The sequence below is a fragment of the Sarcophilus harrisii genome, chromosome 4 (genome assembly GCF_902635505.1).
Source record: "Sarcophilus harrisii chromosome 4, mSarHar1.11, whole genome shotgun sequence".
In the NCBI taxonomy this organism is placed as follows: Eukaryota; Metazoa; Chordata; class Mammalia; order Dasyuromorphia; family Dasyuridae; genus Sarcophilus; species Sarcophilus harrisii.
The window spans coordinates 294080320-294104812 of NC_045429.1; the positions used below are offsets into that span (position 1 = coordinate 294080320).

At 33.2% G+C, this 24493-nt stretch overlaps 1 protein-coding gene across 3 annotated transcripts in view; it reads left to right on the forward strand.

Moving 5' to 3' along the window:
* The first annotated feature begins 463 nt into the window (after positions 1-463).
* Positions 464-24493, forward strand: part of TBCD (tubulin folding cofactor D) — a 395290-nt gene continuing 371260 nt past the window's right edge. For 2 of the 3 annotated variants that reach the window (XM_031968421.1, XM_031968422.1), the window contains exons 1-8: positions 464-572; positions 926-1173; positions 7192-7242; positions 7938-8035; positions 8968-9069; positions 16448-16594; positions 18199-18254; positions 21313-21445. In XM_031968421.1, the coding sequence (XP_031824281.1) occupies positions 499-572; positions 926-1173; positions 7192-7242; positions 7938-8035; positions 8968-9069; positions 16448-16594; positions 18199-18254; positions 21313-21445 (909 nt within the window). In that variant the 5' untranslated portion in view covers positions 464-498. The remainder of the gene's footprint in view (positions 573-925; positions 1174-7191; positions 7243-7937; positions 8036-8967; positions 9070-16447; positions 16595-18198; positions 18255-21312; positions 21446-24493) is intronic. The other variant, XM_031968423.1, reaches the window with a different exon arrangement.

Consider the following 24493-nt stretch of genomic DNA (forward strand, 5'->3'; position numbering starts at 1 on the left):
TTCAAATTCTAGACCAAGGTTTATTATTAAGTAGCAGTATAATTCTAAGCAAATTATTTCCTCTTTCTGTGAATCAGTTTTATCATTTGTCTAGTGGATAAGGATTGGATTATTTTTAAGGTCCTCTGACATTCTATGCATTTAGTAGATGGGAAACAAAGCTAAGAAAAAGGAGTTACTCTAGCCCATAACTGTCCCATCACAACTGAAAAGGTTACATTGAAACCTCAGCTCTCTAAACGGCATGTGGTGGGAATATATATACTAAAGTTGCCAAATAGAGGAGTACAAAATTTCAAGTACAAACTAGGAATCATATAGGAGGAGATGCACAAAAATGATTTGGACACAGATGTTTCTTATAAATAACTGCCTGGTGGACAGAAAAAAAGGGTGGATTCCCTCTCACATCATGCTACTCCCACAAGTCTCTGATCTCTTTTGTCTCCTTGCGCGTTCCGTAGCGGAACTGAGGTCGGCTTCTGAATTCGGAAGTGAATGATTTGCAAAGTCTTACTGCCCGGCACCGCGAGTGGAAGTTGGGGAGAACCAGCTAGGGAGGAAACCCGCAGGTTTGTCTCACGGCTTTACGGTGCGCTGGCTGGAGGAGAGGGGCGAGAGCGAGCGAGACGAGAGACGAATGGGGAGAAGGAGGGAGCGAATGCCGCTCTCTGTTTTGAAAGCATTGGGCTAGGGCTGGTTCCTCGTGTAGTGTCTGGAGAGTCAGTTCTAGTAATCCCTCTTTCCTACCTGAGTCTCCTCCCCCTCCTGTGCCCAGGCAGGGACGCTGCCTGTAGTATCTTTGGGGTCGTGGTTGTGGCTGTGGGTGGAGTAGGGAGGGGTGTGGCAGAGTCGTGTGCCAGATTATACCTGGTGTTGATTCACAAGTGCCTTTTTTTTTTTTTTTTTTTTTTTTTAATTCTAGTGTGCTGACAACTTTCCCCGGTTTTCCAATCTCCTTCCTTCCCACCTCAGCCCCAATGCCTTTAAATGATTTGAGTGGAGATGGTACCGAGCAAGAAGAAGGGGTAAACATGGAAGCTGACGCGATTGCCATTACCAATGTATTGGAGACGTTCAGTGAAAGCCAGGAAACAAAAGGACTAATTGATAACCTGAAACATGTGTATGGCGATTTGGTAACTCGTGAGGTTACAATTGAAAAGTTTATAGGTAAGTGCCCTTTGGTAACTCAGTTGAAATTCCATTTTGTGATAGCTTTTATGATCTCTTACAGAGAAGTAATGGTAACAAAACTGATCAACCGCAATTTGAAAAGTTTTTGTTGTACTTAAGTGGTCGTTATTAATGGAGGCAACTTGGTGCAGTGCTACAGTGTGGGATTTGGCAGTAAAAGACTTGAGTTCACTACAATTACTTAATCTCTCTGGGCTAAATTTCTCCCACTGTAAAATGAAGATTTGTTCTTTAGGTACCCTTCCACTTTTAAATTTATAATTTTTTATGACTTTTTATGATCAACGTTATGACCTGGATGCCTATGATAATTCCATTTGCTACCATTTGATCTGAAGTTGTTTAAATAATTGAGGGACACAACAGGAAAAAGGGTCAGATCCCATTTTGATTTTAAGACTTGTACCTTCAGTAGCATGTAATAGAGAGAAGAAGAGAATAAATGCCAACTTGCATTTTGTAGAACTCAGATTTTTAAGTGGGCATAGTAGAAATGGGATAATGAAGATGGGTAAATAGTGTCCCTAATTATGGAGTGTATCTTGTTCCCCAAATCACACATGAAAATTGTTCGTATTACTTTATAGCCAAATTCTTTATATGTTACGGCTGGTTTTTAAGAGCTCATGCCATATAAGCCTTTTGATCTCAGAGTTAAGATGAATGGGGCAGGAGACTCATAGGGTGTGAAAAGAGCTCCATTTTATTATGCCATACAAGCTTTGTTGATATACATTTTTGCAAGTGTGATCAGTGCCATGGACAGTAGGCAATCCCCAATTACCATTCAGAGAAGCAGCTCATGGGCATTGAGTATGCAAGGCATCTACTAATGAGAGTGATGAGGGTATGAGATGATGAGGTTAGTCAGGAATGGGTGAGGTTCCTTCTCTCAGAGAGGCCAGTTCTGAGCAATAGAATTTGCTAAACCCACAGACTTTGGTAAAAAAGGTTTAATTGTTAAAGAAACACCAAGAGGGATTCTCTTGGAAGGCATATCATTCTCAAGGCAGAATTGATCTTCAAAGGAGTCATTTTTTGAAGACCCATTTTATGTATGAGTCTAGGGGAAGTTTGATAATTCTCAATTGAATGTGAAGTCTTGCCTGGGGTTGTGACTTCCCGCACAAGAAAACTTATCTTGCTCTGAGAGGATGGGAGACCATTTGGGTTTATAGATCAAAGGGGACAAGTTTTTTTTTTTTTTTTTGGTGATTTTACATAATTTTACAGCACTCACTCAGGTCATATAGAGTTCATTCTCTCAGGAGAACCAAGCCAGCAATTCAGCAGCTTGCTCACAGGCAAGAGGCTCTATTCAGGCATCTCTGTTCACATATCCACTGGCTGTAACCCTCGACTTACACTTGTTCCCACGATGACAAATCAATGCTGCTTGCTCAACAAGGGCATTTCTGCAATGAGGCAGAAAACTTATTGTTCATCAAAGGTCAAGGTGGCCTTGGTACTCCTTCTCAGTAGAATCCCATGTTTTTGCATCAGTGTAGTCTTATGTTGTTCTAATTAGAATAATGAATATTTAAGCTAGAAGGAACTTCATGTAGAGAAATCCCTTCATTTTGCAGATGAAACTGATGAGAGTGAACTCTGAATGACTTGAGTGAGCCCTGTAAAATTATATAAAATCTCAAAAAAACATGTCCTTTTTGTTCTACAAACCCAAATGGTTTGGCATCTTCTCAGAGCAAGGTAAGCTTTCTTGGAGAAAGTCACAACCCCAGGCAAGATTTCACATTTACTTGAGACTTCCCTTAGACTCATACATAAAATGGGTCTTCCAAAAATGACTTTTTTGCAGATCACTTCTTTCTTGAGAATGATATGCTGGCCAAGAGAATCCCGCTTGGTGTTTCTTTAACAATAAAGCTTTTTTTTTTAAACCATAGCCTCTGGGTTTAAAGCAAATTCCTTCCCTAAGAACTCAAGCTTTGGAGAGAAGGAACCCCATCCATCCTGCATAACCTCTTCATTGCTACCTTCATCCCTCATCAAAACCAAGGCCTAACGAACTGAAATGACATGTCTAACATCTCATAGTAAGTGGTAGAATGAGGATTTCAGCCTCTACCTAATCTTCTTTGCCCTAAATCTGAGGTGCACTTTGCTCTGTTTGGGAAATGCTGAATTTGAGATACTGATTCAACATTTGGTGGAGTTTAGCAACTAGTTGGAAATATGATAAGCATTTAGGACTTGATGAGTAGTTTTGGGAGTTAATTGTGTATAGAAAAAAGTGGAATTCATGGGATTAGTTTAAAGAGTAAAAAAAAGAGAAGTTTCAGAGAGAGAAACAGAGGCATGACTGTCTAAAAATAAGACTGAGAATTGGTCTGATTGAAGAATTAGAAGAGTGCGGTGTCACTGAAGTCTAGATAAATAGAAAATAGGAAAGAGTGATCCATATTGTGAAAAGTATCACAAGAAGAGGAGGAGGAAAAGGCTATTTCATTTAGTTATTGAGAACAATGGTAATCTTTTTTTTTTAACCTATCTTCAAATTTATTTATTTAATTTTTTACATATAGGTGTTTTTCCTTTTCCTTTCTTTTTTTTTTTATCAAAGCTTTTTATTTTCAAAATAAATATATAGATATTTTTCAACATTCACTCCTACAAAATCCTGTGTTCTAATTTTTTCCCTCTTTTCCCCTCCAAGTGATCCACTATATCTTAAACATGCACAATTCTTCTATATATATTTCCACAAATATGCTGCACAAGACAAATCAGAATCAAAACAACAAGGAAACAAAATGAGAAAGAAAACAAAATGCAAGCAAACAACAAAATTCCCACTGTCCTCTCTCTGGGTATATGTGGCTTTTTTCATCACAAAACCATTGGAACTGGCCTGAAGCACCTCATTGTTGACTAGAGCCAGAACTTTGGTAATCTTTCAGAAAACAATACTGGGTAACTATCGGGGACTGGAAGCCATATTACAAGTAGTTGAAAAGGGAATAAGCATATAGATAACTTCTTTTAGGATTTTGATTGTGAAAAGAAGGAGAGATATAGAACTATGGCTTCAGGAGTGGTAGGATAAGTTGCAGGTTTTATAAGGAAGAGGGAGGGGAGAAAGCTGGCTATGTAGAGGTAGCAGGGAAAGAACCAATAGATAGAGGGAAATTAAAGGTTACAGATTGGGTGAGAAAGTTGGAAGGAGAAAGCCTCTATACAATTCCCTTATACTTTTTCTGTTTTATAGAAAAGAGGATTATGAGAGAGGAATATAATCAGCACAGATACTCTATGCTTCATGCAATCAGCTTGCCTCTCTTCTACCCCTTATTCAGGAGCTAGTCTAGTCATGGATCCTTCCTTTCTCCTCCCTCCCTTCCTCCTTTATCTCCCCTCCTTTCCTTCCTCCCTTTTGTATGTGAAATCATTAATATATCTTAGAATTCCACTTTTAGCTTTTATTCTTCTTTGTTGAGGTCTTAAATTCAACTTCCAGTTGTCATTTAAAAAAATTAAAAAAAAATTCTGTCATCTCTACACTTATTTTTGTTCCACACGAGCCTTTTTGTTTCTCCTAGATGTCATGGTTTTATTACAATATTCTAAGTTGAATACTCTTACGTTGTAGAGTGTGATGTTTATTTTTATTTTTTCATATATTCTTAGATATTTGTATTTATTCATTGTAATGTCTGGTCTAGCTCTCTGGAGGGTCTTAGGATCAGTCAGAATCAGTATTAGTCAAAGTCCTTGGTTTTTAGGAGGAGAAGTGAAGGAGGCAGGAAGCTGCCACATGGCTGGTCAAAATTGGATCCTGGATTCTGGAATCTAGAACCTGAAGTTTTTCTTGTAGAGCATGTTTTGGCAGAGAGAGTCTGACTCTCTCCCTCGGCTCTCCAATCCTTCCCTAGGTTTACCTCACTATAACACATTCATCAGGTACCAATCCTGAGGAGAACCATCACATTACCATATCATCTAAGGATATGTTTAAAGAACCGTTATGTCACATAGAGTAAACCTTAAGTACTCTGCTATTCTGGATCCAAGTACACCTTTTCAGAGTTCCAACTCTCTACAATTCATATACATTTAAAGAAATAGGTTCCAGATCTTTCTATATTTCCCTTATTAACAACTAGGAAGATGGTGTAGGTTTCTATTTTTGTATTTTTATTTCTTTTTGGAGGTTTCCCTTAATTTTACCTTATGGTCAGTTTTGGGAGGCTTTTTAAAAAAAGCAATTTCTTTAGACTCCTTATTGGGGCTTTTTTTCTTTTGAATGAGGTTTCCTTTCTGAGGAATTCTTTCTTATTTCCTCTTGCTTTTATTGTTGTTGTATTTTATTTGGCACTTTTGTTACTGTTGTTCAGGGATAAAGAGGTTCTAGATTTATTCATGACAATTAGCCCAATTATTTTGCTGGAATCGTTTCCATCTGGTTTCCAAATTCTGTGAGTCTTTGAAGTATATAATTTTGAGGATGAGATAGTAGGTAGATTAGTGGTTCTGTAGTTAGAAGACCTGAGTTCAAATCCTACCTTTGCCATTTACTGTACTTGTGACCATGGACGAATAACTCGATTTCCCTAGGCCTCAGATTCCTCAAAATGCATTTATTAATTAAGGATGTTCATGACCTCACAAAGGATAATGTTGAATATATTAGTCCTGAGAGTGCAAAAAACTCTGACCTTATATATTTTATTTTTGATTATCATCTTTGTTTATTTTAGACATGGCTTAATTTTTCTTTTAGGTTGCCTACATATCAGTTCTAATTTGGTTAATTAAAGGATATTAAGTGTATCAATTAACATAGTTCAGTTCAACAAACTTTAAATGTACTTGTTTATGTGTAAGGCTTAGAACATAATCCTCTAATTATACAAGTTAAGAAATGAGCATTTTTCTCCCTTTTTAATAGTATTTTATTTTTTCAACTACAAATAAAGATAATTTTCAACATTCATTTTTGTAAAACTTTGTGTTCTAAATTTTTCTTCCTTCCTTCCTTAACCTCCCTTTTCTCCAAGATATCAAACAATCTGATGTAGGTTAAATATGTGCAATCCTTTTAAACATATTTCCATATTTGTCATGTTGTGCAAGAAAAATCAGACCAAAAAAGGGGGGGAAAAATGATAAAGAAAAAACAAATAAACAAAAAGGTGAAAATACTATGCTTCAATCCACATACAGTCTCCATAGTTTTCTCTATGAATGCAGATTGTATTTTCCAAATCAAGTCTTTTGGAATTGTTTTGGATCGTTATATTGCTGAGAAGAGTTAAGTCTATCAGAATTGATCATCACATAATTTTGCTGTTACTGTGTACAATGTTCTCCTGGTTCTGCTTACTTCACTTAGTATCAGTTCATGTAAATCTTTCCTGGTTTTTCTGAAACCAGCCTGCTCATCTTATTTTGAGCCATTTTCTATCTGATGGGCATCCACCTAATTTCCAGTTCCTTGCTACTATAAAAAGAGCTGCTATAAACATTTTTACACTTATGGGTCCTTTCCCCTTTTTTGTTATCTTTTAATAAGTAAGACTGCTGGATCAAAGGATATGCACAGTTTTATAGCCTTTGGGCATAGCTGCAAATGTAAAATGGTTGGATCATTTCTCAACTCCACCAATGTATTAGTGTTCCAGTTTTCCCACATCCCTTTCAACATTTATTATTTTTTCTTTTCATCTTAGCCTATCTGAGAAGTGTGAGATGGTACCTCACTCAGAGTTGTCTTAATTTGCATTTCTCTAGTTGATAGGGATTTAGAGCTTTTTTTTTTTTTTTTTTTTTTTTTTTTTGATTTAGAGCATTTTTAATGAGGAAATTTTAAAGAAATATGTAACAGGTTGGGAAAAGTTTTGAGTTGTCCATTTCATCAGCAGAGAATATTGAATACTGAACTTTTTGCAAATTAATTTGGATTTTCACTTAGTTTAATTGAAAACTTATGTTTTGTTTGTTTTCTCTTCATTTGAATTGCCTTTATTTTTCAAGGGATAATGGACAAATACCAGGAACAGCCTCATTTGTTGGATCCACATCTAGGTAAGAATTTTAAATGTTTGTTTTTAAATGTGCCATAATCCTAGAGAAAGAACTCTATTTTTATATGTATTAGTATTTATTTGATTTCATTTTCAGTAGAGTTTGGGAACAAAAATTGAAAGCAAATTGATGAGTAAATGATTGTTTTTAGCTAACTCATGATAGTTTTGTAGCAGTATTTATAATTGGATTTGTAATTAATGGCACAGTGGCTAAAGTGTTGGTATTGCAGTTGATGAAACTTGGGTTCAAATCTATCCCTTATGATCTCTTAGAAAAAGTTATTTAATGAGTTTTAATTTCCTTATCTATAAAATAGAAATAATGCTCCCTGTAATATTCACCTTTACAGGATTGTTGTGAGACTTCAATAAGATGATGTAGTTAAACCACTATGCAAATTTTAAAATGCTATAAATATTTTTGATCTTATATAACTAGTTCTGTAATATACATCTTCTGCAGACATTTTGTGTATCTGTAGTAATTTAATCCTCATTTGTTTCCTCTTATGATTAGATTGAGATGAACTTTGCTTTTATGAGCCACCACTTTAACTCTTGTGCTATTATCTAGAAAGAACATACACACACACTTATACAAACACGTGTACATACATGATCATAAGACCTCATAAATTGATTTTTTAGTTCCTAATTCATGCTTTGATATTTTGACTTTATTTTCTCTCCTAGAATGGATGTTGAATTTATTGTTGGATATTGTGAGGGATAGTAATTCTCCTCCTGCTCTTGTACATCTGGCTTTTAAATTTCTTTACATCATTACAAAGGTAAAAATTGACTTAATAGAATACATAATTGGTTTAAAATTTCCTGTCTTTAAACATTTTACTTTATTAAGGAAAATAGTTACTTAAGTATTTATAATTTTCATTGGCTTTTTAATATTCATTATTTCGATTAGATTTCATGGTGGGTCTAGAATGATCTATGATATGCAAATTCTCTTGTTTAATATAATGATATATACATAAATACAATGAAACAGTGTTCTAATGGGAATTTTGAAGATGGGGAGGTTGAGATAATTCAAAAGAGTGTTGTCTTGGAAATTAGAGCCCTGATGGAAAAACATAAACAAAATAAAATTGCTACAGAATAATAGATTATAATTTTACTTTGCTATAGGCAAATACAATGAATTTACATAAAATATAACTGGGGAAATGATTAATTGCTTAATAAAAAGGTTCATAATGGTGTTCTTTTCAATAGCAAATTCTCTTATTTAATTTATACTTTAGTTGAAGAGATATTTGATTGGCACAAGTAAACGTAACAGTAAATATGTGATAAATACATAAGAGAAATAAAAGCAAAGTGACTCAGGGAAACCACTTAGGAGACTATTATAATATCTGAGCCTATGTTAAATTGATAATAGTAATGTACTTTGTTGATCATATTATTGTTTGTTAGTAGAGCTGAATAATATTTTATATTTCATTGAACAAAATTTGTTTAGGAATTTGTGTGTTGCTTGATACTTATTTTCTGAATTGCATACTTTTAGAAAAAAGATACTTTGTTGTAATCTATATAGTAATTTGATGAATTGTCTCATACTGTACTATATTATATTGTAACATGATGAAATATATTGAATTCTGCCTACTGGGGACTTACAAATTGATTTGTGATATATCCTGAGAATAGTTACCATTGTCTCATCTTTTAAATAAGTATAACTTTTATTTCCTAGGTTCGAGGATATAAAATCTTCCTTGCTTTGTTCCCTCATGAAGTAGCTGATGTGCAGCCTGTTATAGATATGTTTACAAATCAGAATCCTAAAGACCATGAAGTGAGTATGCTTACTACTGTTGAAAAGAGAAAAAGATCCAAAACACATATCTAAAACATATTATAAAGTACTATTTTCATTCTCTCACTTGATGATGATTTACTTTGTTTGCTGAAGTTTAGGCTGTCTCTTAATTTTAAAATTAAAATCTATCTTTTTCATGCTTTGGGTCAGAGGTTTTTTCTTTTTTTTTGTCTCTAAAATGTTCCTACATTGTTCCCTTGCTATTCCTATTCAGACTTTTTGTAAGTTATTATTTTCTATATTTTTTAAAAAGATACAGAATTTCTTATGTTTGGGGAATTCTTTTTTTTTATTATACTTTTTTTATTGTTTTTATTATTTTTCAACATTGTCCTTTGTACTCACTTATGTTCCAACTTTACCCCTCCCTCCTTCCACTCCTTCCCCTAGATGGCAGGTAGCCTCATACATGTTAAACATGTTAAAGTATATCCTAAATACAATATATGTGTACAGATCTGTACAAGAGATCAGTTCTCTTTTTGTACAAGGAAAATCAGATTCAGAAGGTAAAAATAACCTGGGAAGAAAAACAAAAATACAAGTAGTCCACATTCATTTATGTTCTTTTTCTTGTACTATTCTTCCATCATTGATCAATTGGAACTGAATTGGATCTTCTCATTTCAAAGATTCCACTTCCATCAGAATATCCTCATATAGTATTGTTGTTGAAGTGTATAATGATCTCCTGTTCTGCTCATTTCCTTAGCATCATTTCATTAAATCTTCCCCAAGTCTCTTGTATTCATCCTGCTTCATTTCCCAGAACAATAATTTCCATAACTTTATATACCACAGTTTCCCAACCATTCTCAATTGATGGGCATCCATTCAATTTCAGTTTCTAGGCACTACAGAAAGGGCTGCCACAAACATTTTGGCATATACAGGTCCTTTTCCCTTCTTTAATATCTCTGGGATATAAGCCCAGTAGTAACACTGCTGGATCAAAGGGTATGCACAGTTTGATAACTTTTTGAGCACAATTCCAAATTGTTCTCCAGAATGGTTGGATCTGTTCACAACTCTACCAACAATGTATCAGTGTCTGTTTTAGGAATTCTTTAAGATTTAATTCTTTAAGAAATAACCTTCTTTCTGATTATAAAACCTTTTTTTTTTTTTTTTTTTTTTTTTTTTACTTTATGGTGTAACATTTTAATTTAATTTTCTATTGCTTTTAGGAAGAAATATTAAATAGCATGTATGACACAGCATTTGAAACCTGTGTCTGCAACTGCTACTTTTCTTTTTTTCCCCAAGATCTGTTTGTTTTTTATCATTCTCCTCTCCATTTCTTTTTTCTATTTTTTTTTCATGTTAAATTTTTTTTTTAATTAATAACTTTTTATTGACAGAACCCATGCCAGGGTAATTTTTTACAAAATTATCCCTTGCACTCACTTCTGTTCCAATTTTCCCTCACCCTCCCTCCTTCTCCCCCCCAAGATGGAAACAATCCTATACTTTAAATAGGTCCAGTATATCCTAGATACAATATATTTTAAAACCGAACAGTTCTCTTTTTCCAGGGAGTTGGATTCAGAGGTGAAATAACCGGGAAGAAAAACAAAAATGCAAACATTTTACATTCATTTCCCATGTTCTTTCTTTGGGTGTAACTTCTTCTTCCATCATTGATCAATTGAAACTGAGTTAATCTTCTTTTTGTCGAGAAATCCCTTCCATCAGTCACCTCATACAATATGTTGTTGGGGTATATAATGGTCTCCTGGTTTTTTATTTCACTTAGCATCAGTTCATGTAAGTCTCTCAAGCCTCTCTGTATTCATCCTGCTGGTCATTTCTTGAAATAATATTCCAAACATTATATACCACAATTTAATCAACCATTCTAATTGATGGGCATCCTTCATTTCCAGTTTCTAGCCACACAAAAGGGCTGCCACAAACATTTGGCACATACAGGCCCCTTTCCTTCTTTAATCTCTTTTGGGGTTAAGCCCATAGTACTTGCTGGATCGGGGTATGCACAGTTTGCCTTTTTGGGAAGTTCCAGATTTCTCTCCAGAATGGTTGGATTGTTCCAAACTCCACCAATAATGCATCAGTGTCCCAGTTTTCCGCATCCTCAACATTCATCATTTTTTTTCCTGCTCTTAGCCAATCTGTGGGTGGGTGTGGCATCTCAGAGTTGTCTTAATTTCATTTTCTCGATCCATAGTGATTTGGAACACTCATATGGTGCAAATAGTTTCAATTTCATCATCTGAAAATTGTCTTTCATCCTTTGACCATTTATCAATTGGAGAATTTGATTTCTTATAAATTAAGTCAATTCTCTATATATTTTTAAATGGGCCTTTATCAGAACCTTTAATTGTGAAGATATTTTCCCAGTTTTTTGCTTCCCTTCTAATCTTGTTTGCATTAGTTTTGTGTGTCAAAGGCTTTTTAATTTGATGTAATCAAAATTTTTCTATTTTTGATCAATAATGGTCTCTAGTTCATCTTTTTTTTAAATTTCTTCCTCCACCACAAGTCTGAGAGATAAACTATCCTATGTTCCTCTAATTTATTTATAATCTCGTTCTTTATGCCTAAATCATGGACCCATTTTGATCCTATCTTGGTATATAGTGTTAAGTGTGGTTCTGCCATACTAATTTCCCGTTACCCCAGCAGTTTTTCTCAAATAATGAATTCTTATCCCAAAAGTTAGGATCTTTGGGTTTGTCAAACACTAGATTGCTATAGTTGACCATTTTGTCTTGTGAACCTAACCTATTTCACTGATCAACTAATCTATTTCTTAGCCAATACCAAATGGTTTTGGTGACTGCTGCTTTATAATATAGTTTTAAATCAGGTACAGCTAGGCCACCTTCATTTGATTTTTTTTTTTTTTTTCATTAATTCCCTTGAGATTCTCAATCTTTTGTTCTTCCATATGAATTTTGTTATTTTTTTATAGATCATTAAAATATTTTCTTGGCAGTCTGATTGGTATAGCACTAAATAAATAGATTAGTTTAGCGAGTTTTATCATCTTTATTGTATTCGCTCGGCCTGTCCAAGAGCACTTAATATTTTTCTGATTATTTAACTCTGACTTTATTTGTGTGGAAGGTTTTTTGTAATTTTGCTCATATAATACCTGACCTTCCTTTGGTAGATGGATTCCCAAATATTTTATGCTGTCAACAGTTATTTTGAATGGAATTTTTCTTTGTATCTCTCGCTGTTGGATTTTGTTGGTGATGTATAAAAATGCTGAGGATTTATGGGGATTTATTTTGTATCCTGCAACTTTGCTAAAGTTGTGAATTATTTCTAATGGCTTTTTAGTAGAATCTCTGGGGTTTTTTAAGTATACCATCATATCCTCTGCAAAGAGTGATAGTTTGGTTTCCTCATTGCCTACTCTAATTCCTTTAATCTCTTTCTTGACTCTTATTGCCAAGACTAGCATTTCTAATACAATATTGAATAATAATGGTGAGAGTGGGCAATCTTGCTTCACTCCAGATCTTACTGGGAAAGGTTCCAGTTTTCCCCATTGCATATGATGCTTACTGACGGTTTTAAATATATGCTCCTGAACTATTTTAAGGAAAAGTCCATTTACTCCTCTGCTCTCAAGTGTTTTTATTAGGAATGGATGTTGGATTTTATCAAATGCTTTTTCTGCATCTATTGAGATTCTCATATGGTTTTTGTTAGTTTGGTTATTGAGATAGTCAATTATGCCAATAGTTTTCCTATATTGAACCAGCCCTGCATTCCTGGTATAAATCCTACTTGGTCATAGTGTGTTATCTTGGGGATGATTTTCTGTAATCTTTTTGCTAATATTTTATTTAAGATTTTAGCATCAATATTCATTAGGGAGATTGGTCTATAATTTTCTTTCTCTGGTTTCAACCTACCTGGTTTAGGTATCAGTACCATGTCTGTGTCATAAAAGGAGTTTGGTAGGACTCCTTCAATTCCTATTTTTTCAAATAGTTTATATAGCATTGGAGTTAATTGTTCTTTAAATGTTTGGTAGAATTCACATGTAAATCCATCTGGTCCTGGGGATTTTTTCTTAGGGAATTAGTTAATAGCTTGTTCTATTTCTTTTTCTAAAATGGGACTGTTTAGGATATTTACTTCTTCCTCTGTTAATCTGGGCAAGCTATATTTCTGATGGTATTCTTCCATTTCATTTAAGTTGTCGAATTTATTGGCATAAAGTTGGGCAAAGTAACTCCTAATTATTGCTCTCATTTCCTCTTTGTTGGTGGTGAGTTCTCCCTTTTCATTTTTAAGACTAACAATTTGATTTTCCTCTTTCCTTTTTTAAATTAGATTTACTAAGGGTTTGTCTATTTTGTTGGTTTTTTCATAGAACCAACTCTTAGTTTTATTAATTAATTCAATAGTTTTTTTACTTTCAATTTTATTGATCTCTCCTTTTATTTTTAGAATTTCAAGTTTAGTGTTTGACCCCAGTCTAGCATTTTTAGTTGCAATCCCAATTAATTGACCTTCTCTTTCTCTATTTTATGTAAGTAGTCCTCTAGAGATATGAAATTTCCCCTTATTACCGCTTTGGCTGCATCCCACACATCTTGGTATGATTTCTCATTATTGTCATTTTCTTGGGTGAAGTTACTAATTATGTCTATGATTTGTTGTTTCACCCAATCATTCTTTATTATGAGATTATTTTGTTTCCAATTATTTTTTGGTCTATTTTCCCCTGGCTTTTTGTTGAATGTAATTTTCATTGCATCATGGTCTGAAAAGGATGCATTTACTATTTCTGCCTTACTGAGTTTGAGGTTTTTATGTCCTAATATATGGTCTATTTTTGTATATGTTCCATGAACTGCTGAAAAGAAAGTGTACTCCTTTCTGTCTCCATTTTGTTTTCTCCAGAGATCTATCATATCTAACTTTTCTAGTATTCTATTTACCTCTTTGACTTCTTTCTTATTTGTGGTTTGATTTATCTAATTCTGAGAGTGCAAGGTTGAGATCTCCCACTATTATAGTTTTGCTTTCTATTTTTTCTTGCAGCTCTATACCACTTGGTGCATATATGTTTAATATTGATATTGCTTTCTATTTCCTTTTCTTCTTGATTTTGAAAGTCCTGGTCTTGTTTCCCTTTGCTACTTTACTTTGATTTTTAAAAAAATTATTTTTGGAAGTTCAGGCTCCTTAAATGCTATAAGCTCCAGACAATTCAAAGTTATTACTTTTATCCTGAATTTTTCCCTCCTGTCAATATAATTCTACTAGTATAGGAATCTGGATGAGACAGAGAGATAAAAACCCAGGACCAGGATGGCTGTGATTGCTGATGCCTTTCTAGTTAGTATTTTCCCTTACACACTGATTTTATCTTTGGGATTTTGACATTAACTGATACTATCATATATCATATTTATTTTGAAGGTAATACCTTATTATTATTTTTTTAAATTGTAGATTATATTTTGGTTCATTTTGGGGGAGGTGTTAATTTCTCTAAAATTATTATTTATAGTTTTCCCTTAGTGTGCCTGTTGATTTCAGAATTAGAAAAAAAGGCTTGAAAAAAGTTTTTTTTTAAAAAAAAGAAAGAATGAAAGAAAAAAAGGGCTTGAAATTGTTCAATCCTCTCTTGTGGAACAGCTAGGTGGTATATTGGTTAGAGGGCCAGACCTGTTATCAAGAACTGGTTCAAATGTGAACTTAAACACTTACTATCTGTGAGCATGTCACTTACATCCTGTTTACCTTGGTTTTATGTAAAAATGAATTGGAGAAGGACATAGCAAACCATTCTTGTATCTTTCCCCAAGAAAATGGGGTCATATAATTGAAATGACTGAATAACAACAAAGAACATTATAATTCTCTCTAGTTGATAGTGGCTATTGGATTAACTGGTTTACAAAAATCAAAACCAGATTTTTCAGAATCACAAAGAGATCTCGAGTGGTCATTTAGGATTTGTACCCTTATTTTACAAATGAGGAAACTGATACTTCGAAAAGGCATGTAACATGTCCAAGGTCAGCCATCTAGTTAGTGACAGGATATAAAGGTCTCTTTCCTGTCTTTCCCATTATGAATATTTGTAATATTTTCAATACTAATAGGTATCTTTTGTAGTTGAGAATGTGAAATAAATATCTCTGTTGCCTCTTTCTACTGGATTGGACAGGGTCATCAATTTTAGGATGACCTTCCCCCTTTGGATTGATAATGGATGTGATAATGGCTTCAGGAGTCAACATTAGGAAAATTGTTAAGCAATCAGAATATTAGAAAGAGGAATAAGTGTGGTGTTTTTCTTCTTTAAAATATAATAATGGTTCTCTCTGGGAGCAGGTTTCTTGGGGAGGTTTTCTGGAGGCAGCCTTAGTTTCAGTTAAAAGTATATAATCACCCAAATGCAGCCACGTGCTAAAAGTTCAGATCTTTTATTGTGTCCTTCAATATAGCCCGATTAATTTTCTTGGTGGCCTATCTCTCTGCTTGGTTCCAAGAGCTCTTGCAGCTTTGTCCTTTGCTTCTGCCTCTGCTTTCTTCAGCCTCCAGCCAGCACAAAGGTGGAAGATGGAATGAATCTCTTGTCTCCTTGCCTGGGGCTGGGCAGCTTTCTGGAGAGCCTTTCAGAAGTGCAGGAGCCCAGCCACCATGGTGGTGTGAGATGAAGTGAATGAATCTGGCTGCACCTCCGAGAGAGGGCTTGTGGGCTTCTTCCCAGAATCCTCCTGTGTCTGACCCAGAGTGCCTCTGTGTTTGTCCCAGAGTCCTTCTGGCCCTAAGAGCTTCTTGCTTATATGAGCTCTCTAAAAGTGTGAACACAAGCATTGTTTCTCAGTTCCACTTAGTATCTTGTTTCTTCTGGCCTATAACATCTCCTTGTAAGATCAGATCAATCAGACTGAACTATGCTAAATTAGATAATTATTGACTCTATCAATTCTAATGACTTAACAGTTTGTAAAGATTCCAACAAGTAAGGGTAAAAGTTGTGGAGATACTATGGAAAACTGGGATGAAGATGAAGAGGGAGGTATATGTTAGAGTGGCTAGATTGCTGGATCCTTGGAGTCAGTAAAATCTAAATTAAAATTTTAGCTTTAGACATTTCTCAGTTAACTTATCTATAAAATAGAGATTATGTGAAATACTGTCATAATTTGCCTTTCTTGATCATGTTTTGGGGCATTTTTTCTTTGTAATGTCCAATCTACTTTTTCATAATTATTTCATAATTTATTTTGGTAGCTGTTTGATAACCATACAAAAAATACTATGGTTTTGCTTTTTAATTTTAATTACTTGTTAACTATTTTCTATTTAAATAAGTAGTCATATCTTGTATTTTTTTATTCTGTCTTAGACTTGGGAAACCCGATATGTGCTTTTGCTGTGGCTTTCTGTAACTTGCCTGATTCCTTTTGATCTTTCACGTCTTGATGGAAATCTTACTTCTGAATGTGGCGAGGCTCGTACATCTACAATGGATCGCATACTTCATATAGCAGAAGTAAATATTTTATTTTTAATAATTGTTGATTCTTCTTTTGAATTTAAGGTGTTTTAAGTGAAGTAAAAGTATGTGATGACCTACACATAATCTCTTTTTCTCTAGACTTAAACTACTTTGTTTCTCAATATAGGGAATACTTCATTGAGAGCAATTTTATTATTTGTACAATGGTGTAGCTTTGTATTAATTTGTAAATTAATCTGTGAAGATTAATCCTGTAATCAGGATCTGATCATTTAGTAAAAAAATTAGTAGTGGTAACTATTTCAGAAGTAATTTTTAAACTATTTAGATAGATAGTATGACATTGTGGGTAGAGGGTTAGCCTGGGATTTAAATTTTCCCAAATGACTCTAAACGAGTCATTCAACTTTTTAATTGCCCTGGATAACTCTCTAGTGTTGCCCCATTTCTGTGAATTATAGATGATTTACATTAGTTAAAGAAGTTAGAAACTGTACTTATGAATGTTCAGATCCTTCGTATTCCTTAAAGATATTTAAAGGGACTCATTAAAAAATGTAAAAAAAAAAATTGAATTTTTTTTGGAAAATTTAGTTTTAATACTGCATGCTTGCTAACAAACACTCAAACAATATTTTTAGGGAAAGTGAAAAATATTTTTTTGGTGGGTAACAGCAGAAAAGAGATCCTTTAACTTTGTTGACATGGCACTAATATTGACTGATGTTTAATTAGAGTTTCGTTGTTTCTTAAACTTTCCCCTTCAATTTTGTTTATATTATGATTATTATTCCTCCTTGGATCCAATAATGAAGTCTCTAGGCAAAGGCTATAAGCAGTTTAGTAGTATTTTAATCATCTTTCATATATTCTTCATAATAATATTGCTAACCTAATTTCATATCTTTTCATAATGATTAAAGGAATTAAAGGAGTTCAGAACTTTACCATCCAGTGAATGTTAATTTATCTCCCTATAGCCCTGCCAAAAATGAGAATATAACCTTTTATAAAAGACTTCTCAAGAACTCTGAATTATTAGCTTTCATATAAATAATTGATATAGATTGATAGAAGTAAACTATTACAATTAAAAAAATACCAATAGTTCTTAAACGTCAGAGAGAAATTGGGTATTGATATAGAATGGGGAAGTAGATGAGAGTCCTGTTTCAGATAATTCTTAGTTATGTGGCCCTGTACAAGTCAATTAATTTTTTTCAGTTTTTTTTTTCTGTAATGTAGAGATAATAGAACCTCCCTTATGGAATTATTTTGAGGCTCAATGAGATAAGATAGGTAAAATAAATTGTAGCTATATTTAGCTATTGTTTTATATGGTAGTTGGTATTTGCCTGTGCCTATTTACAGGGATTGAAAGTAAAGACTACCTGAGGGATGGTGATGAGCCTCAGTCTTGCTGTGACATGTTATCCTAACCAAAAGTTCGGATATCTTTTGGAAGTTGGAAGCTTGTTTCTTGGCCCTTAGTTATTTAGAAGGACTGGCAAATATATTTTGACTCAAAGGTTTAAAGTTAAATTGTTTGATTATTTTTCATTTATCATAAATATTGTGTGGCTGTTTCCTACTTTTGCCCAAATGATTATTGATAAAGCATTTCTTTCATTTTCTAGTCCTACTTGGTTGTCAGTGATAAGGCTCGGGATGCGGCTGCTGTCCTTATTTCCAAGTAAGTTAGCCTCACTATTATTTGTATTCTCATTTAGTTGATATATATACAATATATGTCAAAGATGTGTGATTTCTTTTCTGTAGGAGCTTCCTCTATCAGAACTGACTATATCTCCTCTAGTTCCAGAGAGTTCTCTGAGACCTAGAAAAATTAAATGATTTATTGGTGGATAAATGTCAGAGGAAGGATTTGAATCTAGATTCAGTAGTCTGTTTACCATTCCATACTACTTCATATATGTACTGTATCAAATAGTAAAGGCTCATTTATTTAAAGTGAGCCTGAAGAACTGCTCGTTAGATTAGTCTATCATCAGATTACTTGATTATTTTTGACATAGTGCTCTTAGTTGAAATTATCAAGTCAAATAAATGTCTGACTCTGACTTCAGCATTTTTCTCCTCAAAAAAGGGAGTATTATGCTCCTGAACCTCTTAAAGGTCCACAATACTATTGGGCTGTGCCAGCTTTATAAATACATTTACCTTTTAGAGGAATGCATTTTTTACAAAAAAATCTGAAATGAATGCTCATTCATTGTAGAGGAATAAGCCTGTGAATGGGATACATAATGAAATAGTGCTATCTGGTGGGGGAAAAACATGTAGCTGTATATATTTCTTGTAAAAAAATTTACAGGAGCAGCTAAATGGCACAGTGGATAGAGTACCAACTCTCAAGTCAGGAGGACCTGAGTTCAAAGCTGGCCTCAGACACTTCCTATCTGTGTGATCCTGGGCAAATCACTTAACCCCAATTATCTCAGCAAAAGAAAAATAAATTAAAAAAGAAATGAAAGAAAAGAAATTACAAACATAGGCAGACTTTGTTATTGGTGAAAAATTATTTCTCTAATTTTGTAGATATATGATGACAAAGAAAGTTCCCCCTGCGATGCTGTGTAGAGCTAATTTGTATTTTTTTTATTTGAAGTTTTAAAAATTACTCTAAGCTTAGTAATTACTAATAAAAACTAAAGTTCATATGCACAGAAAAACCAACATGACAATAATTGTTATTTATAGTTTGTTAATATGGTAAAAGAAATGTTCTTTTTGATTTTATAGCCCTTTCTGAACTTTTTCTCTTCTTTTGCTTATTGTTCCTATTCATTTTTATATAGTAGATAGATGTGTGTATATTGTTAATTCAGATCTTTATTTTTTTTTGCTTCTTTTAATTTTAAAAAGTTTTTCCATTACATTTAAAAAAGTTTAATGTTTACTTTTAAAAATATTTAAAATTATGTGAATCAGCCTAGCCTGATTCACAAATTGTAGGATTACAGAATTTTAGACTTGCTATGGTTTTTTAAGATCATTTAATCTAGGACTCAACTTACTGAGTACCAGGGTAATTACATATAATAGAAATTTCATTTTCATACTTGGTATTTTTGTCACAATCTCCTAAAATTATAGAAGTGAATATAATTCTTAACATATAAGTAAATATAATTAAGTTCCTTAACAATAGGGACTGTTATATATATTTTTTCTTTTTATTCTTCATGCCTTGTTCCATGTTAGGTAAAGAGCAAGCAACTAATAGATGCTTGTTGATTGATTAATCCATTCATTTTTGTGCTTTACTATCATTATATCTTGAAAAGATGGTCACATCACTCTATTTACTTTGATTCACCTTGGGAGCTTCTTGAATTTTTTAACTGCTAGTATACTTAATCCTGGCTGAGACTGTGCTTTTGAAATAGAGATAAACTTGAAAGATTGGAAGGGCAGTTAGCCCAGTCATTGTTACTTCTTCTGGTTTCGCATATATGAAATACCGTGGTTGGATATCCTTAGCTCATGATTTTGAGCCTTTCCAGAAAAAAGATCCTTTGAAAAAATTCTTGTTAGTCTAATTTGATTAAAGAGTGAGAACTAGTGCTCCACAGCCTGGACATAGCTAGCATTCTTCCCTTGTTATTCCCTTTCATTTTTCCTTGAACTTTGAAAATTCACTTGGTAAATTGGGTGCTGGCTCTTAGGTTTCAAAGCAAAATTTTAAAGTCCTAATCTAGCCCAATTTTGTTACTGACATTTGATATACAAATTCATTAAGCATTTATGAATTGTTTCCTATGTACTAGTCTGCAATGGAGAATATGAAAACAGAATGAAAATAGTACTAGATCCAGTGAGCTTACATTTTATGGTGGAATTACCCAGCATGAAAAAAACTGAAGCCCAACAAAGTCCCTCAAATTAATTACACAATTAATTTTGGACAAAATCAGGTTTAGAACTTTGCTCTTTTGATGTCTGATCTGATGCTTTTGTTACTGTACCAGATTTCTGTGTTCTCTGGGCTCTTGTTTGTGTTCCCAAATCATCATTTTTGGCCACAGAGTATTTGTATCCCAGCACTGCCATGTAGTAACTGAAAGGTTTAAAGTCAGTCATTTAACCTCTTTGGATCTTAGTTTTTTCATCTGTAAAGTAGTAATTTTACTAAGTGATCTTCAGGTACCTTTTAGAGTTAAATCTGTGATCCTTAGAGTCTCTTTTTTTTAATCCTTTAAGTATGAAGAATTAAAAAATTTCTTCCTAATACTAGTATTAAACCTCATATGAACTGTACTCAATATTTGGTTTCTTGTGGTATTATATTATTTTCAAGGTGTTTAGATTAAACTATGATATGGGGTCACATAAGTGGCTATAGGAGTTGTGAAAAACTTGGCAACAGTGAAAGTGAATGCTCTGTATTCTGCAGTGTTAAATATTCTGCCAAGATTTAATTCTTTATGTAAAAATAAATAAGCACATCTATCTCATTAGCATGCAAATTTGCTTTAGTCTTTGATAAATGATAAAATTATATGTATTCCAAAAGAATTGTTTTAAAATAAATTTCTTTATGATTTATTATTGGTAAATGTTTGATTTGCATATTCTTTTACATACCTGGGGTTGCATAAAAATTTCTTTGGTGAAAAGAGATTATAAGTGGAACAACTTTAAGAATCTTAGATTAGATATTAGTTAGAAATTAATTTCTAGAGATTCCTCTGATGACTGATAACTTAAAATGTTGTATTCCTTGACAGGTTTATTACCCGTCCTGATGTCAAACAGAAGAAAATGGCAGACTTCTTGGATTGGACCCTTTCTACATTGTCGAAATCTTCCTTCCAGACTATGGAGGGGACTATTATAATGGATGGCATGTTGCAAGCTCTGGTAATTAATTTTTTCATATTGCAAAACAGTTTTACCTATTGTTTTTAATTATGAAACTATAGGGTGCTGTATATTGGCCTCATTTATTTGTATTGTTTGAATATAAGATGTTCAAATTATTTGAACAATTTGACTAGACATAGGAATCACTATTTAAAAAAATAATAAATTAAAAGATTTAATATTAAAAATCTATCAATTGTGATTTCTAGTCTGTCATTCAGATTATAGTTTAGATACTTACAGTGTTGGGTTATTATTCTGGTAACAGTTAATGTTGTCTAGCTGTAGAAAATGTAGAAGATTGAGAGTATGCTGAATCTGAACTGAACTTATCATAGAACCAAATGTCAGCTCCTTGTTTTTCTTTGAATTTTAATTCCAGTTTTCTGATTACTTTAGATTCTAAATATGTAGGAATTAACTATATTTCCAAGTTCCAGGGCATGCTTCATTGTAAAAATGCATTGTTAATTTAATTGGAAACAAGTTCTTTACAATTCTGTGAGATAATTTTAACACTCTGCTTAAGAAAGACTTTTATTCTCTTTACATTGGAGGAGGGGAAGAAAAGAATACTGTTGAAACTTGTTCTTTTCAGTTCTTTGACCTATCATCAAAGTGACAGTTAATCTTCAGTTTCATGGGTTGTTTATTTCAAAAGCATTTATTAAGTATCTACTGTATACCATGTACTGTGTCAAGTCCTAGAGATACAAAGGAAGAAAAAAAATAGTCACTGCCTTCAAAAAGCTTACAATGTATTAGGCATAGATAAGTAAATGCAAAAGATATATAAAGGAAATATAACGTGATATAAAGAGGGGATAATGTTCACAACTAGGATGAGAGAAGGCATAGCACTTGGCACTCAAGATAAAGTGAAAGAAATCAGGGAGTCAGTTCAAAGGTATTGCATTGGGAGTTTGAATAGACAGTTGGAAGAGATCTTAGCAGTAATTGAGCCCAATATTCTCATTTTACTGATGAGGAAATTGAGGTTCAGAAAATAATCAGACCAAGACCACACAAGAAATAAATAGCAAAAGCAGCATTTTAATGCGGGTCCTCTAATTCCAAATCCAGTACCCTTTTCATTTTGCCAAATGCCTCTTCAGATAGTAGGTAAAATTAGTGCATAAAAGAATAAGATGATCTCTAGAAAACGAGATTAGATACCATGCTGTAACTCAAATTTACATTTTGTATGATTAAATATTATAGGAAATAATTTTTAAGTTGACACTTTTTTGTGTGTTTATAACACATTGGCAAGCATGCCACACTTTGCACTATAGACAGAAAAGCAATATATTTCATCTAGGTAGTTCTGATTCCAACTTGATCTATGAAGTCTCAGGAGAGTAAGCCTTTTAGAAATGCCATGCCATCTCTTCCACTCACAATATTTCTAACAGTTACTGACTAATTGGCACTAAAGAGTTAGGTAAGCCCAAGATCCCTGAGAATAGGCGTCCCCTCCAGAATGCCAGCTTGCCTTTTAGCCTGACTTCATCAGTTGTAGTCCAGGGAAGTAACTCTTCTGGAGGTTCAGTAGATAGTGAAGATGTAGAAAAGAAGTTTCTTATCATCAGAGTCCTTGGTCCTGTTAAATGATTCAAAATTTAATGCTGATATGGTTTTATTAAGGAAATAAGACAAAGTATATCTGCTTTAGTGCTTCACCTTAATGATCATTGGATCTTACCATCTCACTTGCAGCTGAATCTTTATTTATTTTCTCCCCTATTAGAGTATAAGCTCCTTTAAAGCAGAGATTATTTTACAGTTCAGTATATAGCCCTAATACTTTACATATAGTAGATTCTATAAATGCTTTTCATTCATCCATCCATCCATTCATTCAGTACCAGAACTTCTGACTAGCAAATTTTCTCTGTACAATACAGTATGGTTCACTAGCAAATTTAAGTTCATATTTTTCAATTTTGAAGTATGTTCTAATAGACAATACCAACTCTAAAAGTCTAATTTAATACTTTCTTAAAATAACTTCATTTGGTGGGATACAGTGTGACTCTTCAGTAAATTTTTTTACTTGTATAGACCTTAGTTTTATAAAATATCCCCATAGAATACTATTTAGAGATCTGTACACTGTACCAGTGTCTATAAAGACTTGAAATCCTTAAACATATTATATAAATTAATGTGAAGATAGCATTTTAATTTGGACCTTCATCTTCAACAGTGACCATGTTACATTTTCCAGATAACTTGGGAAGAATTTTCCCCTCAGCTTTTAGAAAATAAATTGAGTTCTTTCAGTTTCCAGAAAGCATTCAACCCTCAAAACTGTTTATTTGAGATAGATGTAGGGATCATTATAAATGTCTTCTTTTTGGATCTCTACACTATCCACTAACTCACCAGCCTCAGACAAATATTGTTAAGCAGAACAAAATATTGCTTATTTGCTTTTTTGATTAGAGTCCTGAAGTCTTTAAAATTATCTTTTACACTATTTTGGTCATTGTTGAAATTGTTCTTCTGTCTCTGCTCATTTTGTTTTGCATCAGTTCATAAAAATCTTCATAAGTCTTCCTGAGTCCATATTTATTATTTGTTACTTCATGTTAATATTCCCAGTTACATGGTTATGTCATAATTTGTTCCACTATTCCTCCAATTGAATAGATACTTTATTTCCAGCTTTGCTATAACAAAAAGTGCTGCAATAAATATTTTTACACATATTGGTTTTTTTCCCTTTATCTTTGGCTCTTCTTGGGGTATATTCCTTTTATCCCAAAATCAAAAAATATGTATATTCAGTGGGTTTTTTATTTTTATTTTTTTGCTTTCTAGAATGGTTGGATCAGTTGACAGCATAGTAGATACTTAGTCTCACACCAACACTTTCAATTTTCTTTTTCCCTTTTTTAATCATCTTTGCCAGTGTATAGAAAATCAGATTTGTTTCAGTTTATTTTTTTTTTCCCATTATTAAGGATTTGGAGTCTTTTCACATGATTTTTGATAGCATGCATTCCATTTTTGGGGAGTGGAGAGAGAGGGATGCATCAA